The following is an 18,841-nucleotide window of genomic DNA, read 5'->3' as shown; positions in this document are numbered from 1 at the left end:
CAGGAAGACATTTTCAGGGGGAACTAAGATCCTAGCAGCTGCTCTTCCCTAGACCTACGATGTCAAAGGGGTAGCTTTGATACCACTGAGAGCAGGAATTTGGCTTAACAAGTGAATACGGCCCCATTGGCTGGAACAATCCTGCTTCACAGGGGTATGAACAGAAGATGGGAAAGACCCCAATTGCTACAATGCTCTTCGTCCGCCCCTTCTCCCAAGTACACACAGTAGAACTGCTACCCAAACGTGGCTGGGAATAGATCATCTTTGTTACTAGCCTGCATCCAGTTTGGTGTCCCCATAGAGCATTCATTCATCTAGGTTCGCTTCTGCAAGGAGAGGTTTGTTAACTCCAGTGCCCTGGCCCAATTCCAATTTGGATAACTGCAGTTGTGTGCCTGATCTTCCTCCTACGGTTTCAATCGGATACAGTATTCTCCTTTCCTGCCTTCATCAAAATGTTGACTGTGTTGCTGTGCATCATTAAACAGCTGCTGTATTTCACCCCCGAGGCAGCCTCCTTTCAGTGCTGGGTGAAGCTAGTCTTTGGGCTCTTCAAGTTTGCAGATTGCTTTGGGATATTTTAGGCTGCAAGTTGCTAGAAAAACCTTTCTTAATTTATATGTACACACAGGCATGCATACGTACGTATAAATGTAGCCGCGGTGCTCTCAGTTGCACATGGCAGTCTGTATGCTATTCGCGTGAAATCATGCAGCCATATGGTCCATGAGACCCCTTAGAAACAGGGGAAGGGAGTCTCCAAGCAGCCCGTGGAGATCTAGTTACCAATATGGATCCCTTTCACATGGAGGACACATCTCTTTGCCTCTCTTATAGCAGGCACTACATTGATGACTGACTCTTCTGCCTCTCTAGAGGTATCCAAAAAACCAGCTTGATAAATGAAACAGTTGGAGCCAAGATGGGAACAGGTGTTATGTCCTCCAGGGGCTGCTTTGGGGTGAGCAGAGAGGCTCTGTTACACCCAGGGTAACACAGGAGTAAGTAGCTTGTGTGTTGGGTACATGTGCTCTCTGGAGGGGAGGTTAGGAGGACTGAGTCTGATGTATATGTGGCTACTTAGAGAATGACCTCCTGGCCTGTAGCTCTGAGCAGCTCTTGACCCCGTCATTAATTTGTTCCACTTCTCTTTGCATTTCCTTTAGGCCAAGAGGAAGCAGAACAAAAGGGGAGAGAGCTGGCTACAGGTCCCTCGCTCCCTTTTTCTGTCTCTTGTAGCAGCCAAGGAGAGTTGCCCAAAACTGGCGTGCAGAAGTGCAACCAGCTGTTTTTGCACCCTGGGTGCCGCACCGACGCTACTGCTGGTGTGACTGGATCTCATCGCTGGTGCCTCGAGGAAGCAGCCTGGCCTCACAACATCCCTCCCCATAGGCCCCGATGGAGGAAGCGCGGCACAGAGGGGGAAATGTTTGTCAAGTTTCTTCTCACACATAACATCTCCAGGGGATTGGGGGCATTGTGTTCAAACAGGCAAATGAAAAAAAAAAAGCCTTTTTGTTCCTCAGCTCAAACTTCAAGGCAGCTCTAGGGAGGAAGAGAGCTGTGTTAACCCTTTGCAGGCTACCTATATCCCCAGTGTAACTGCAGCACCCCAGGCACTAAGTCATGGGCCCACCGATGGCAGCACTTCATGCTATCACCTCCTGGGTCCTTGCTGTTGTTGGAGGCAGTGAGTTTGCACCCAACATGCATTTGTCCCCCATCTCCATCCCACACCCCCATTTCTCCTACCTGCAGCTTGGCTGACCTCGGGTTCCTTAGTACTCATTTCCTCTCTAACCCGAGCTCAGCCAGTTCCCTGAGTTCATCGCTGGTCCCCTTTCCAAGGCCTAAAGTGGAAGGAGTCATTCACCTGTCAGAGCTCGTTACAGAAAGCCCCCGACTGGCTTTGCCTCCTTGTCAGGACCATACACTACAGGCCACGGTTTGTGCCCAAAGACTGCACAGCATTGCATCTCTCCTTAACCTTGTCCCCCCACCCTGCCTTGCAAATGGCTGCACAAGGCTTCATCTGCTTGCTCCTTGGGTGCTCCACACAACACTGTTAGGAAGCCTCAGTAGCTGGTTGGCAGCCAGGGCCCCCTTCCTGCCCCACATCCCATGCAGTCCCATTGCAATCAGGGACTGAGTTGGTTGTAAGCTGGGAAAACTGGTCCTACAGCTCTTAAGAAGACCTTTGAATTTCTGAGAATGACCTATTTGAGTCGAGCTGCCTTCGCTTGCACAAGCAGGGTGTCTGCTCAGGCAAACGCGTTCAAATTCACTTTTAAAGTGGACTAGTGAAATCATGCAAACTATGGATCAGAATGAAAGCAGCCTGACTCTGACTCAGTTTAACCAACTTTCCATTTGGGAAGAACGTCTCGGGGCAGCGGGCTACGTGCAGGAAGGTGCCAAGCTGGGAAAACTGTTGTGGCCAAGCTTGTTCATAGGGAGGGTGCTTGGAAAAGTGGAACGTCCATTAAAGGAGGACGAAGGAGCCAGGCACTGGGGGAAGGAATCACGGACACAGAGGAGCCATAGAAATGCAGAAGAAGCTTTGGGTGGAAGAGGAGAGGAAGACCCCATGATTTGAAGGGGAAGCCATGGGCTCCAGGGAGAAGGATGCTAGACCCATTAGAGGACTCCGACCTCTTCAGTGGTCAGCCATTGACTTCAGTGTGAGCTTTGGAGCCCCCCCATTGCCATGGTCTTACACATGTTTTCAAAGGAAAGACGCTCCTCGCCGCCAGGTCTTTCTAATGACGCCTGACTGGAGAACGACTACAATAAAAACTAGTAATTAATCACAGCGAGGCTCCCGGCACAGCCGGCCTGCAAGGACAGCACACAATTCAGCGAGGGCTGAGAGGGGAAATGACTTTGAGCTTAGTTTGATACTGGGAACATTTTGTGCAGAGAGACGTCTCCTTTCCGCTCCCTCGGCGTTTGATCTATTCAGTGGGTTTTCTACTGCGTGTTGTTTTCCTTTTCTTTCCTCCCCCCACCTCTCTGTTGGCTTTTAATTAAGTTAAAATTGGTTCTATTAATCCTGCTCCTGCAAATTCCTTCTGGTTTTTAAGTAAATTTCAGCCTCCGCATGTTTCACAATAATTGGCCCGAGCTTTTTGCGAACCTGTGGAGTTATTCTGTTTCCATCAAAGGCAGAAAGCCATGTACCTGACGCAGGCTGCAAGGCACATAGATGCCTCACAGGAGAGTGGCTGCTTCAAAGACACCACCTCCTCGCCGCTCCATGCCAATGTTAAGGAGGTTTCCTGAGGTCTCGCCTCAAGTGACTCCCAAATAAACACAGCAGAGAGTCGGAGCGGCTTTTGTCTCTTCCTCGCCATCGTTTTATTGGCTCAATGTCATGCGGCGTTACGGGAAGGGGGACCAGAGCTGCCGCTACTGGTGTCTGAAGATGGTTTTGTAGATCCACTTCTGGAAGTTGGCTACAGCCGTGTAGACGCCTGGATACCGCGGGCTGGCACAGCTGTGCCCCCAGGACACGATCCCGAACACTCGGCCCTCGCACACCAGCGGCCCACCGGAGTCCCCCTGCCGAAGGAAAGCGTGCGATAAAGGTGACAGCTTGCTCAGATGGGTTCGTTCATGGCAGTGGGCACCTGTCTTCTCTAGGGCTTGGAGGGCTATGACCTGTGGTGGGCTACGACCTTGGAGGGCTGAGACTGCATCCGGGAGGGCTGAGACTCTGCATCTTGGAGGGCCGAGACTCTGCATCCTGGAGGGCTGAGACCCTGCATCTGGCACAGCTGTGTACACTAGAGCAACGTGGGTGTTGGGTGCTACGAAACCCCCTTTCCCCTTGTGTAAATGACTGTGCACAATGGATCGTCTGACCCGTGGGGCCTAGCCCATTCTGCACCTGAGGCCCAAAAGGACCAAGACAGCCTGGAGGGAAGTCCGAGAAGGACAACAAGCAATAGAGAAATGTGGGGAGGGACGTGTCTGCCTGTTTTCTCTCCCAGTGCGAGTGCACGGGGCAATGTGGACTTTAGCTATGTTTTGCCCATTTGCACCAACAAAGAATCTGGCCCCGTGAGTTACACATCAGCACATCTCTGCCCTCCAGACCCTCAAAACCAGCTCAATGGAAACTGCACCAGACCCTTCTCCCTGGTGGCTTTGGCTGTATCAGATCAGCTCTCGCAGAGTGCAGCGAGGTGCCTCACTGTGGAGATCTGTCAAAACTGAAGGGATCCTAAGCCCTCAGACACAATGGTGAGACCCAGAAAGATTCAGTCCGGCCCCTGAAACACAATCTGGGTCATCACCTTTTCCCCATGTAGTGCTGCATTGTTTCACAATGACCTATACTGTGAGCAGTGGGCACAGCAGCGCTGCAGGATGGCATCAGTGCAATTAGGTCTGGCTGGATAAATGAAAAATAAAAGCAGGCAGCAGCTGCATCATGGTTTGGGGCAGACCCTGCTGGGAAGCACACCTTCACTGTGCTGCTATTGGCTCATCCAGGAAGAGGAAGAAACTAGATCATCCTTCGCTTGCCATACTGTTCTTTTGGTTATAAAAATAGATCCGCCTTCTCTTCCCACCCTCTGCGCTTCATTTCCGAGGGTGAGTCATCTTCAGTTAGAAGAAGGTGTGATCAAGGCTTTAACTCTCTGGAGACGTGATGGCAGCTGCTTGCTTTATATCTGCGCTAGCAGTTTTCTCCCAGTCCCCCACTATGATATGCTCTGCTTGCTGGCATCATGGCCATTACATGGGTATACTACTGATTTTGGGTGCCTAACCTGGCTCTGAGTTTTTCCAAAATGGGACCCTGAAGGTGTAAGGACCTATCTACCATTGAGCACCCTCAGTAGTTTGGACATAGCCAATCCCCAGGTGATTTACCCTTGGGTCTCCTCTAGGCTTGAACTTGCAGCTTCCTCTGCAGAATATAAGCAGGTACCTGGCAGGCGTCTTTGCCCCCTGTGCTGAGCCCGGCACAAATCATGTTGCTGGTGATGAATCCTGCATAGGAGGACGAGGCGTTGCATTTCCAGGCGGGGACGATAGGGAGGCGCACGCTGCGTAGGGTGTCCGATGTCCTCCCGCCGATGGGACTGGTGTACCCCCAGCCGGAGACTTGGCAGAGGCGGCCTTCCTTCACCGTAGCGCCTTGCTGAGGAAGTGGCACAATGGAAACAAAGGCGTTATAGACCACCGGCCGGTTCAGCTGTTTGGAGACATCGAGGAAGAGTCATTACTGATTGTGAAAAAACCAGACATAGTGATCGTGTTCAACTCTCCGGGTCCTCTTTACTTGGACTGCTTGACCAATGTCTGCCTTAGTTCCCCCCATCAAACCCTTCATGACATGATCACCAAAGCATCCTTCAAGCCCAGACCAGCCCTCCAGAAACCTGAAGTGACCACAGCCCGTTTCTGCTGGCCTTCCTTCCATTATAGCCCGGAGGAAGACCCGTTACCTTAATCAGCATGACGTCTGCATTTTTGGTAGTGGAGCTGTAGTCTGGGTGAACCACCATCCGGGAGGGCCGAAAAATCTGTTCTGTGCCTTCGAAAGTGGAGAGCGAATATTCACCGGCTACTATTAGCATCTGGTTTATTCTACGGGGATATGGCAAAGAAAGGCAAAGTTATTGGAGTTTCCCTTGGGACAAAGCTCTCCCTTCTCACATCTGACTTAGACTGCGATTACTCAGGCGACTCAAATGGCTTTAAAAAGGCTTTTAGCACTTCCAGAATTGACAGCACAAGATCTTTTATCTTGCTGCACCTTTGCTTCAGCCCACCTGGCATCAAGAGCTGAAGCGCTGTGTGCCTATGGTGCCACACTACACATCTGCCTGGCACATGCATCAGATGGCATGAATGTACCTGGGAGTGTGTGGGCAGATGTTGCTTTTGGCAGGTATCTGTGAAATTGTATTATATCCCCAGAGAGGAGGGAGAGAGCAAGAGTGAGGTGGGAGGATGTTCAGTGATTTACTGGGAGAATGGGACTGAACCCCCTCCCTGTCCTCTGGTATGATCATGGCCAGTTGCTCCTTCCCGATACAGGGGTTGGATTTCCAGTGCTGTGTATCAGGATCACAGACTGTAAAAACCCTGGCAAAGCCCCAAGTCAGGAAACTGTCCTTATTCAGGGAAGCTGATAAGCATGTGCTTACCATTAAGCATAGATTTACAACCCAGTGATTTAAATGGGGACTTGAGACACAGGGGGCACGTCTACACATTCATTAACGTGCTTTTGGTAATGCACATTAAATTTAGTACCTCCACTGTGAGGTGCTAGAAAAAGGCGCATTAGCCTATTTTAAGAGCACCTTTTTTGTGACGCGGTAATGCACATTAAAATAGGCTAATGCACATTAAAATGCATGTGTAGATGCACCCGGGATAGTTTAAGCGCTTAAGAGCACATGGGAGTCTGGGGCTGAGCATGCATGGATATTGGTGAGACGTTAGCACTTGCTTAAAATGCCGCGCTGAACTGCAGCCCTAGCGTGATGGTCTGGGAAGGCCGCATGGTCAGGCCGAGAGATGCCACCAGACTGCTGGGTGCTCATAGAAATGGAAGTCCCTGCACTAGACAAGGTCATGGGTACGTGTGTGTAGGAAGCATGAGTGGGTGCATCTGTAGGGTCTGGGTGTATATGCAGGATGGGGACAGCTTTAAACCAAGAGCACTTAAATGTAGGCTTCTACAGACCTAGAAGCAGGTGAGTGCCCAAGTTGAGCCAGGAGTCTGTATTTAGCTACTTGCATATCCCCACTTTGCTCAGAGGACTCCTAGGTGTCCAGTGCCCCATGCCCCGGGAAGCCAGCTCAGGGAAGCTGGGCTCCTGTCTTACTGCACGCAGCAAAGAGCCGGTGTTAAGCAGGCATCCTGGCTCTTGCCTTCCTTACTCGGTCTTGCAGTGAGCAGCCGTCAGGACCCAGCTCCGACTAACCAGAGACCCGCCACAGAAGTGGGAGCCTGTCATCCTCTTCAGCGACACCAGGTACTTGGCAGAATGCGGCCCCACGATGTGACCCCCGATGATGCGCTGGAGCTTGCGCTGTCCCCCTGTAAGGGAAGGCGAGCCCGTCAGGAGGAGACAACTGGCAAGCCCAGTCCCCTGTCATGCACCAAGGGAGTCTGCCGGGCCTCTCTGCATCTGCAGAGGTCAACGTAGCACCGCCTGCCTCTGGGCTGATCAAAGTAGCCTTGGCCTTCAGTCTAGAGGAGAGGTTCACTGGAAGGGAAATATGAGCTCCTGCACCTCCAGAGGCTGTGATCGCCTGCAAGGGTCTCTGAATCCCAGCTGCCATATCTGGTGCTGCTGTTACACCTGAGGCCCAGCTAGGGTTGCTGAGTGAGAACAGGAGAAGACACTATTTTATACACCAGACAGGCTCTTTAAAGCCCAGAAAAGGTGCCAGGTCCCTGCCGATGTGCTTATGTATTGTCATTAGCATCAGGAGGAGTTAGAAGTGTGCATCAAGGGGGTGGATAAATCCCTGTGGAGGGATTCCCATTGATCTGCCACTCTCTTAGCATCCTCTCCCTGGCATTAGCAAGAGGGGAGTCCCTGTATTATTTACCAAGCTACAAGGCTGTGATTTCTCCAGAGACTGCCGAGCAGTGATCAAAATGAAAATGAATTGCTTCTAATAGGCATTTGAATCATCAGCATCCACTCCAGTGCTCACCAGAGCAAGGGAAGACTTGCATCAACCCAAATCCTTCACACGCTCTGCTCCCCAGCACCGATCTGATCGGCTCTCCCCTTCCACATCCGTCTTGGCCCACGTCACCCCTGCTCTTCCAAGTCCCAATATCCAGTTAGGATCTGTGGTTTTGTTATGTGTACCGTGGGGCTCTGGGATAAGACCATCAGGCCCAGTTTGCAGTCTCATGCTAACAAATAGCTTGGTGCCAAGCGGAGAAAACCAGAGCGTGAATCTAGTCACCTCCAGGATGGATGATTCATCTCTGTCTTGTTAGACGCTGACCCTGGTGGCATAGAAGGATGTTTCTTGTAATGGGTTCATTCTGTTCCTCTAATTAGCAGCCATTATGCTGTTTTGTTTCCAGAGCAAGGGCCTGTGTAAGTGCTTCTTGTGCTCAGATGTGCTGAGCGTGCAGAGCACCTGCACGCTGGCTCCGGACACGGATAAGTCCAGAGCTCCCAAGGGATCATTATGATCTTTGATTAGTAAACTGGAAATGTTCTAAAGGAGCCAGGGTGTTTTTCTCAGTCACGTTGCATGGACCAGTGATGCTCCAGCGCTATGGACCTCCTGCCATGGGGAACCAGTGGGTCATTGCAGTGACCGCCAGATGGATCCAGCTCATAATGACATGGACAAAGGCAGGACCTAGCCCTTGGGCTCTGTTAGATTTCCCCTCCCTGGAACGAGGTGGACAATGATGACCTTACAGAAGGGATACCTGCTGGGGCAATGGTACCAGCATAGAGTGGATGCAAAATAGAGATCCCACCTCCCATCCATAGGAGTAAGAGATGCACAAGTAGCTGCGCTCGTTCATCTCAGAGGGACCTGCTGACACACCAGTGAAGCCAACATGCTGCACTGGGTCTATGGGGGGCTCTTGGTGAATTGGGCACAGCCCAAAGAAGCTGCTGAAGCTTCAGTCTCAGCTGGGACACCAGGAAACACTGCCGCAGGCAGGCGTGTTGGGAATCTGCTGCTTAGTGACTAACTTAGGTAACCCTTCCAGAGGTCATGCCAGAACCTCGCTGCTCCTTGTCCTTGGCCCCTTGCTCTGAACTTGGCTAAATAACAGCAATACCATCTTCAGCAACTTCTGATTTCAGCTGCAAGCAGGTCACCTGCATAAGAGGCGAGTGTGCGCTCGAGGGCATTATGAGAACTCCTTGTTGGGCACTAATTTAGGGCTCTGAGGGCTTCTGAAACCTACAGGGCACCTGCAGTTCCCATGGACGTCACTGGGATCTGAGGGTCCTAGGCTCCCCCAGCACCTTCTGAGATCAGGCTGCTATCCCTGACGCAGTACCCCCCTACCGCAGTTTCAGAGAGCTGGTCCCAGGTTAGGAGGCATCTCAGGATCTGGCCCCTTGCCGGCATCCCAGAAGCTGCTGAGCTGAGGCACGGCCCCGTGTTTTCCTGCTAACAAACCCCTTTTCACAGCTTCTGGCAGGAACCCGTGTGCCACCGTAGTGCTCGTCCCTGAGAACTGGGAAACGTGTTTAATTCTCTGGTGAAGGCCATCATGCTTCCAAAAGGTCTCTCTGCAGGCATCTTTGTATGTCACAAGGTCACTTAACTGTGCCATTTTTAGGAAGCAAACTTTCCCTGCTTACATTTCCACTAGATCCACGCAAAATAATAAATATCGTTTCAGTGCGTTTCCTCCTCTCTACTCCTTCTGCAGCTCTTTTCAACGCAGGATCCCCAAATGAATTGAAAACATCCATTAAGCTTCACGTCGGACTTGGAAATATTATTATCCCTCTTGCAAAATTTGGGAAGCTGGAAAGAGTAAGGGGGGGTGGTAATTCCCTGGGAGAGCTAGGAGCAGAAAACGCAGGAGTCCTCATTCCAGGTCCACTGCTTTAACCGCAATGTTTCATTCACCTCCGAGCACCTGCAAATGGCCAGCGCCATAATCTCCCAGTCTGCCGTCTCTCTCTCTGGAGCCTGAAAGAACCTGCCCATGATATAGCTATTATGGAGGGAAGACAATGGACCAGACTCATCCCTAATGTTTGTGCCTTTGTAGTGGACAGGGGGGTTGATTTTCTTCCCATGCATCTACATAGATAACAACAGCCACAAGCAAATCCCCAATTTCCCTAGCAAGCTGATGAATTCAAGCAAATAATGTTATCAGTTCTGTACGAAAAAGAAATATCAGCGAGACTGCAAGCAAATCGGATAAAAAATGGAACAGGGGAACAAAATGTGGACCGTGGCAGACAGGGAAAAGGTGACACGTTTGTATGCACACTCTAAAAAAAAAAAAGGGACGCCGATTATACGTCTTCTCTACATTACAGATGTGCACAGGCAGCCAACTAAAGACTTATTATAGGATCTCCTGACATGAAAGTCCACCAAAAGCCAGATATACGTAGGAAACACTCACCAATCAAAGAGCATAACTGCAGGAGCAGCAGAAGCCTCAGATCAAGGCAATTCATCTCCGAGTCAATGTTGGATTATATAAGCACCTGCCAAAGGTAACTCCAACTCTTAGCTGCTGAGTGGACGGAGACCCAAAGAAACTTCAATTCATACCTTGGTATCCTGGTTCCTCTTTCAGTTGCCATGGAAACCCGAATCCCAAAGAGAACAATCAATTATTCATGGAGGCACTCCAGGACACTGGTGTTTGACTGACTGGAGTGAACCTTGTGTTCTCATCTTCCCTCTCCTCCGCATGCAGCTGAAAGGGCCGCAGCGATTACCACTCCCAAACACTGAATGCAACTTCTCCGGTTTCCCGGCAGCAAAGTGGCGCTGATTCTCACAAGCCATCCCTGGGCTGACGAGGGAAAGCATTTCCTAGAGGCTCTCCATCTCCGCTCGCTTTCAGGTGACACGATGCAGAAAGCAAAGAGCCTCCAATACGGGCATCCTAGCCACAGCAATGGCATCCCAAAAGCCGCAGGGACAAGCTGCTCACCCACAGAGCTGTGCAAAGCATTGGTGCAAACATAGGAACAGGGGGCACATTTACACATTCATTAATGCTCCTTAGTTACTGCGCATGTAGTTGAGTACTTGCTTAATGAAGTACTAACTAAATGTGCAGGCACTAGTAGTGCCAGTACATGGTTATTCTGTGATGCTTACTGCGCATTAACCTAATAACACTGCGCATTAGGTTATTCGCACGTTTGTAGCCGCCACGCTACTGTGCAGTCTTATTAGGCTAATGCACATTAAGCACGCACCCAGGTGCAACTTTCTGAGTGTGGGGAATTCATTAGCAAACACAGGCTGTGAGCTGCTGAGCAGCCAATATCAGGGCACCATGGCTGGATATTTTATGGCAATATTCACACCAGTGCAAAGAAAGCGCACAGCTGGTAATGTTTTATACCCCCCATGCACAGGAACAAGGGGTTGGGATGGAGGTGAGTTGTGCTTCTGCAGATACAAGAGACTTGCTGGAAATTGGGATCCTTTCCGAGGAATAGCAAAAGCAACTAAGTGAAGGAGCAGCCGGGGTGACCTGGGCCCCTTTGCCAGCAGTAGACATTCTTGGTAGAGGCTGCTGGGGTGTGTGAGCATCAGTCCATGCCTCGGTCCGATGCTACCCTACTTGCATGCAAAAAGACTCTAGCCACCAGAAAAAGTTATTGAAGTCATTCTCCATGGGTATCTTCATTCCCTTCCTGCTGTGCTCCTAATGGCTCGCTGATTGTGACACTAGCACACATTTTTCTCGCTTCTCTCTCTGCATCCCTCCTCCTTCCATGGGCCTTTGCTGAGCTGCACAGCACAGAAGTTTATGAAGACAGAAGGTGGCCCGTTGTCTTCAAAAAGAAACGCCCCGTGCAATGTCTGTGACCCATAGGCATGATGTCTGCAGGCTGAAGGGCCACAATCAGAGTGGTCTCGGCTGAGACCTCAATGGGCCTCCCCCCCAATAGGCTCAACATATCCCAGCGTGCCCTGGAGAGGGCCGGGAGAGATGTTCAGCGCGAACATTTTGTGCTTTTCAATGAAACCCGCGTGCAGTAACGATGATTCTGCAACTTAGGGAGACGTGAACGCATTCGATTCCATTTTGCAGGTGCACGGTGATTTATTAGTGCCAAGCAAAAAAACCCCAAAAATGCAGGCCTGAAGATGACAAATGTCAGGGCATTACTCAAGCTCGCACACAAAAGAACAAACCATCTGTTTCCACTGGCAACCGTTATCCGCTCCAGAGACAAACGGCTCTCTCTGCCGTCTCAGCATAACCCAACTTCTGCAGTCTCCCCCAGCCCTTTGATAGCCCTAGTCCCATCACTGGCATGATCCATACCTCCCACAGGCTAATGTTTCTACCCACCTCTGGTTCGGAAACAGTTGCTTCCCCCTTAGGTCACTTGGTGCTGCTGCAGTCCCGGGCCTGAGCTGGCTGCATTTCATCTGTGCAGGGAGATCCTGACTTGGGACCGGTCGCTGAGCTGCAAAATCAGAGCAATTTTGCAACCTTTGAAAATGGTTTGATGACTTTTTAAGCAAGCTGGGTTTTTTACTATCCTGGTGATTAAATTCCACCCAGTGGAAGGGATCCAAGTACACCTGTATGCCGATACTATGCATGTTGTCTCAGCTACGCAATCAGCCCAATAAAAAAGATATCACCCTAAGAAATCCTTGCATCTCGCATCATTTCTGGACCATCACAGCTACGACATCACTCTCAGGCTACGATGCTGGTAAACACGTCTGCCTGGCGCTGACCCTAGTGAAGGGCCAGATTGCAAAGAGTCAGTCAGAAGCACTTATGTAAAGAGTTTGCCTCAGTAGGGCTCTAATTCTGGTGATGCTCTGTACAGGACTGGGCCCTTGGCACTATGTTAGAGCAGCCTGAAGACCGCTCTCACTCATGTCAGGCTGTCATGGCCAAGGAAAATTTAAAACCCAGGTCTGGATAGGTGTGGATTAGCAGTGTTCTGGCACTGTGCATCTTCCTTCGGCCATGCTGGCAGCAGGGAGAGGGATCCTCCCAAAGCTCACTGCATTGGCCCAATAGCCAGCAGCAGGAAACGGGGCAGCAGCGAATGTGGACGATAGACCAGACACACACCAGGCCATGGAGAACTCTATGCAGCCCACTCCATCCCATACCTAGTTTGGCTGTAGTATGGGTATCAGGAGTTAGTCACAGCCAGATGCAGGCTGCTGCATTTAGGGTTGGGCATAGGACTCTAGCCTCTGGTTGGGAGTCAGATACGGACTCTGCCTGACCTTAATTGCAAGACAGCCTTGTTCAGCCAGTCAACCTCATACCCCTGGAAGAGACTCGGTCTTGTCAAGTGCGGCTACGTTAGCTAGAAAGGAGAAGGGGCAGGGCACGAGGAGGTACAACCCTCCCGAGGATTTCTGAGACTGCTGAGCCTGTGTTTACTTCCCAATGAGGAGGTTAGTGGGGTTTTTAAACGCAAAACCTCTCTCCCCCCCCCACTTTCCAGAACGAAGGCGACGGGCATCACGTGCACAAGGCAAAGCACTTGGATACAACCTTGAGCGTGCCAGTGCTTTAACATTCCCCTCACTGCGAGCTGGAATGAAATGCTAAGAAGGACTGCCAAGCCGCCACCAGCCCCTCCCCACCGGGAGCATGTCTCCAGCTCCAGTTTAATTTCAGAAAAGCTTTTTTATGGCTCTACATAGGGGAGAGAGAAAAAAAAAAGCCCTTCTAAGTTGCTTGATCAATAAATCCTCTCCTTGGATAAATAAACTCAGGGATATCAGCTCGCAGGAGACCTCTGGGCTGTTGCGATGCCCCTCGGCATGGCAGGGGGATCGATACAGGAGGCCGAGTAAGTAATAGCCCCTTTTTATTATTCATGCTAGCATTGATTGCCTGGAAGAAAGATGGGACTGTGACCTGTGCAGGGCAACCCATCTCAGGCGTGTCGGGGGAGTGTGTTATACAGGCCCCCTCTCCATCCAGTCTGTCTGCTCCAGTCATGGGAGTGCAGCCGACAGCTCCCGGGTCAGTGCCGAGTGCCTTGGCCCAGCTGATGGCCACCGTGGCCTCCTGGGGATGTTCCTCAGTCCCCCCAGGGATGAGGGAACGTATTCAGATCACATCAGCATCCCCCTGCGGCTTGGCCCTCCAGCGCAGGCAGTGACAGAAACCTCCCAGAAAAGAGTCCATCACTGTGAGTTGTCCCACCTGGTTTCCCAGCCAGAGGGAAGGGGATACATCTGGTGACATCTCATGATAGCATCCCTGTCTCAGCCACTGAATGTATTCAGCAGTTCAGAAATGCAAAAAGTCCGGAGCTCTTGGTTCAGAGACGATGCCTTTTATTAGACCAGCTAAGAAATCACAAAAAACCATATCTTTTTCTGCAAGCTTTTGGGCACACGCGCCCTTCTGCAGGCTCAGGGAAAATTAAAGATGGTACTAAAAGGTCCCCACATCCCTCCTCCTGATGTGGGGTGGGAGTAGTCTGAGTAGGGTTTGAGCCCATAACTAAGGGGCATCTTTCAGCCTCCTGTTCAGACCCTGCAGGAGCCCGTCTGCACTTCCACCTCTCCGGGAGCTCGAGGCACATAAAGGACCCTGTGTTTCAGGCCGGGAATAACAGACTCTTCATGGTGACTTGCCCAGCCTGAGGACATTCTCTGCTCTCCCCTATAAATATCCCCTCTGTGTATTGCCCAGTTATATGTTGCAGAAGGCGCGTTCCCACATCTGCCAGGACAAGCAGGCACACCCAGCAATGGGGAGAACAAAGAGGCTTGTCTACTAAGGTCTCTACAACCATCGTCTCCTTTTGGGTGATGGTCAGTATGATGACTGCCCCCAGGAAATGACTCAGGGGCCCTCCAAAGTTAAAAGTAGGCACGTCTGCGAATTTAACTAAAGAGCCTGACTTTCCGAGAGCTGTATGGGATCTTTTTTGCCCTGCGCGTGGAGGTGGGCATGTAACCTGCACTGAGCAGTCAGGAGGGAGATCTGCCTGCTCTCTAGCAGCAAAAGGCAGGAGGCCCCAAGCCCATGCACATGCAGAAATTCAGCTGATACTGCCTGAGCTTCTCTACGTAGGAAATGTGCCAAGGCACCAAGGACAAACCCATTGCTAAGCAAGGGCTGCACCACTAATGTCCTTGGAGCATCTGAACTTGCAGTATGTTGAATCTTCCCCGCACCCTGTCATTGCTTCTGTGCTGTGCAGCTCAGCAAAGGCCCATGGAAGGAGGAGGGATGCAGAGAGAGAAGCGAGAAAAATGTGTGCTAGTGTCACAATCAGCGAGCCATTAGGAGCACAGCAGGAAGGGAATGAAGATACCCATGGAGAATGACTTCAATAACTTTTTCTGGTGGCTAGAGTCTTTTTGCATGCAAGTAGGGTAGCATCGGACCGAGGCATGGACTGATGCTCACACACCCCAGCAGCCTCTACCAAGAATGTCTACTGCTGGCAAAGGGGCCCAGGTCACCCCGGCTGCTCCTTCACTTAGGGGCTAAGATGCGGCAGAGGATTTTGTCAGACTCAAACACACGAGTGTTGCTTGCCTGGTAGTGAGAAACGATTCGGCCTTCACTGCAGAGCCCCCCCTGCCACACATACACACACTGAGTATAAAAGCCACAAGCTTGAGTATGACATGTCTACCGCCGGCTCCCACATACACAAAAGTAGTCTCCTACCTGTGTGCAAACTGTTTCCTCCCAACCGCACAGACATGCTCAGAAGTTATAAGAGATCCCCAATGAGATGACAGCACGTACCTGGCATTCAGGGCAGACCCCTCCCTCAGCCGCACCGCTGCACCTGGGGCCTCTCCTCTTACTAAGGAGGGTATCACTGCCCCATGCATGATGTCCTCAGCCATCCGACCATGCACAGGGCACAGCTCGTACCAAGGTCTCCCTGCACAGGGCAGTGGGCCCGAGGGCTGTTTGCTGAGCGGTGCCCCGGAGGTGATCCTCGCTGGCTGGGGACAGAGCAACACTTTGTTCATTTACCTCCTGGGCTGGAAGCCACAGTCCTTGATCCAGAAAGACATCTCCATGCGGTCCAATTGCCTTGTGTACTCTGGCTGTTTGGCAAGACGCTAAGGAAGCCAGTAAGGACACCAGTGCATCTACTTCTCCGGGGGCTGGGGAATGCCATTATCAGACCCGTGGCATCTACTTCAACTCTTGGCTCTGGCAGTAGAAGGTGCAATCCCTATTATCTGCTATTGCGTGAAACTAGTTGGGACTCTCAGGCCACTTCCACCTCTGGCTAGATGTGCACATGGCTGTTGCTCCCTGACTGCAGAGAAACCCAAGGCTGAACGCTGGACATTGACCTGCCCTCCAGAGGGGCAAGGTGCCAACGTGATCTGATCCAAGCACCACATCCTCGCACCCAGCCTCCTTTCCTCGCCCACTCTCCGCCATCCTGTTGGAAAACAAAGAGAGTTAACTTGAGTGCCACCAGCATCGACACTGTCTCCAGGAAGCACTGCAGAGGGTCTGTTGCTAACCAGAGAAGAGTGAAAATGGCAGGGAACCACACTGGACCATCAAAACAGAGATGGGTTAATCAGTCTCCACCGCATCCACATTTCTGATGCCCCCAGGTCTGTGCATGCTTTGTCCAGGACCGCGGTTGTACCATGAAACCGCAGGCACTGTTTGCCAACTCTGGCGGGACTCTGATGCAGAAATTTAAGATCAAGATGAGGGGAAGGTATCAGGTCGGGCTCATTTCTTTCTGGAAGGCAACGCCAGCATCTTCCAGTCAATGCTGCAGGATTCCTCTCCCCTCGGGGCACTACGGCAAAAATAGCAAGTAGAGGCTAGCTGGATGGGAGTGGGTTCAATTAGCAAATAAACCAAGGAAGTAAAACTAGTCCTTGATTCTCCCAACAGCTAGAAAACACTGTCTCTTAATTAACAGTAAATTAGGCTCCTGCAGGAAGATAAAAGTAAGACAATTTGCCATAATTAAAGAACAATGAGTGCAAATTGCTTTGCCTGCCCCATCAGTTTTCCCTAGTGCAGGGGCGGGCAATTATTTTGGGCAGAGGGCCACTTCCTGAGTTTCAGCAAGCCATCGAGGGCTGCATGACAGGCAGCTCAGGGCAGATAAACATTAATTCTCTAAATGTTTCAGTTCTTAGCAGGAAGCTCCATCCCGCATGCAGCCCTGCTTACTTTTTACTTATCACAAATGGAGCCTAGATGTGGGCACTGATTGAGAGATCAGCTTTGCACCCCTGCAGCCTTCTTCCTCTGCAGCTGGGTGCCCTTCACTTCGGGGCCTTCTCTATCAGATTTGAATCAGCAAGAAGCCAGGCAGTCTAAACAAATTCAGAGCATGGCTTAGCTGCAGGTTGCCTGTCAGGCCCCAGCTCCCTAGTGTCATTTTTCATCTGTAAATCAAAAAGCCTGGAGTTCAACAGACCTGGCCTGAAAAGTTACTCGAATGCACCATCTGGCGGCTCTCGGGGGCTCCCACAGTTTTTATCATCCTGAAAAGGATGCTGTGAGGAAGAACCAAAGATCACAGGGCACTTTCCAAACTTCACAACCCCCGTCTAAGGTAGGAAAGCATCCCTATTTGAAATGCTGTAGCTTTAGGAGCCTTGGTTGTCATGAATTGCTAGGCTGGGCTGGGCTCCGGCCACGCACAGAACAGAAAATCCATGCCCCAGAAGCTTTTGGGCAATGGATTATCATCTTCATTTCACAAATGGGCAGATGGAGACAGAGGGAGGTTGAGACCTATCTAGGGACGTGCTGCGGGTCAAGGGCAGAGCCAGGTTTGGGATCCAGGGCTAGGGACAGACATTACACATAAACCAGTTTAAGCGATCAGAAACAGGTTTAAACCTGTAACAGAACAGAAGTTCGATGCACATAAACCAGTTTCAAAATGGCTGAAACAGGTTTAAGATAAACCTGGTTGAATGTCGTATCAGATTTAACCGATTTGAGTCGAACTGGTTTATAAAACTTCTGTCCCAGACCCAGAGGTCTGCCTGCCTCTCCCACTCTCTGGGCGTTAATTAGATCGCGTGGTGTCCCTAGCAAGGGAAAGGGTGGATTCAGCTCTTCCAGGTCTTGCTTTGGGCACCGTGGCAGCCTAGCACCTTGTGGTCAGGTTAGTCAGCCATGGCGAAGGATAAGAAAGTAGTAAAAAAGTGATTGCTAACACAGTGCATTAAAATGCAATGGGAACATGTAATCCCCTAGTGCCTCTTTTACATTAATTCTTCCAGTCCCACTTACCTATGATTGACACTCATTTTAAATTCATGCAACCAAATCTCCATGCAGGTGAAAGGAGTCTGTTCAGTTTCTGCTATTATTCTATATTATTATTAAATTCTATATTATTATTACAATTCTGCAATTAAAGATTTTTTTTTTTTTTTTTTGCAAAAACCTTGCTGGTCTCATAAAAGGTATCACGAGCCCTGATTGCAGTTTCTGCTGTGTATTTTGTACAGTTGCATAGCCCCATTACATTGTTTTGGCTTAGCCAAGATCTCCAGGATGGGATTTACCCTACCTAACCAGAACCAAGTTTTCACACATGCTCCAAGCCCAGTTCTCAGCTGGTATAAATCAAGACAGTCAGCTGAGCTGTGGTGACTAGGCCACCTGAGAACCAAGCCCTTCAATGCAGGGGTGAGCTTAATAAGCTGTGCCATTTCTCCCAGGACTTCCAGGCCTGGCAGAGTGGATTTTAAGGGGCTAGCAATGAGCTCCTCAATGTCTACTCATTCATTCTCAGCTGCGACCCTTGGCACAGGACCTAGATGATTGAGCCGCACGTTGAGGTCGATTAAAGGCTACGGGTGTGACATCAGAATGAATCAATTCCAGGCTCCACATTTCTCAGCTACCTTTGGGGGGGAAAAAAATCCATTTTCCCTTTTTTTCTGGACGTGCCAGGTAATAGGATCCTTCCTCGGGGGTTAGGAGCTGCTTCAAAGATATGCAGCAGCCGCATAAAGGCCATTGAGGCGCTGAGAGCCTGGAACAGGATGGGAGCGCTTCTTTGCGGTGGAGGGTGTTAATGTTTTCCCGTAATCTCTCCTGACATGAGTGAAAGGCTGCAGAGAAGCATTAGCAGCTCCCATCAAGGGCTCATTGAAGCCATTCTGTGTGAAGAACATCAGTGATAAAAAC

At 50.6% G+C, this 18,841-nt stretch overlaps 1 protein-coding gene across 1 annotated transcript; it reads right to left on the bottom strand.

The window, feature by feature from the left end:
• Positions 1 to 3,411: 3,411 nt before the first annotated feature.
• On the bottom strand, positions 3,412 to 15,726 carry LOC102387651 (trypsin-3-like). The gene is made up of 6 exons (XM_025194090.1): positions 15,681 to 15,726; positions 10,270 to 10,308; positions 6,910 to 7,069; positions 5,463 to 5,604; positions 4,943 to 5,209; positions 3,412 to 3,564 (listed from the first exon to the last, which is right to left on the bottom strand). The coding sequence occupies exons 1-6, from the start codon at positions 15,724 to 15,726 to the stop codon at positions 3,412 to 3,414; spliced, it is 807 nt and encodes a 268-aa protein (XP_025049875.1).
• Positions 15,727 to 18,841: the final 3,115 nt, after the last annotated feature.

Source organism: Alligator sinensis, unplaced genomic scaffold, assembly GCF_000455745.1.
Source record: "Alligator sinensis unplaced genomic scaffold, ASM45574v1 scaffold1907_1, whole genome shotgun sequence".
Lineage (NCBI taxonomy): Eukaryota > Metazoa > Chordata > Crocodylia > Alligatoridae > Alligator > Alligator sinensis.
This window is presented reverse-complemented; position numbering and strand designations above follow the sequence as displayed.

What these genes read in the sequence shown, in the direction of transcription:
- LOC102387651 (XM_025194090.1), bottom strand. Translation starts at nt 15,726, where the DNA reads ATGGAGATGTCTTTCTGGATCAAGGACTGTGGCTTCCAGCCCAGGA. An exon ending in CTGTGGCTTCCAGCCCAGGA is followed by an intron (nt 10,309 to 15,680) that starts GGTAAATGAACA and finishes CTTTGGGATTCG; the next exon opens with GGTTTCCATGGCAACTGAAA. An exon ending in GGGGCAAAGACGCCTGCCAG is followed by an intron (nt 3,565 to 4,942) that starts GTACCTGCTTAT and finishes TTCCTTCGGCAG; the next exon opens with GGGGACTCCGGTGGGCCGCT.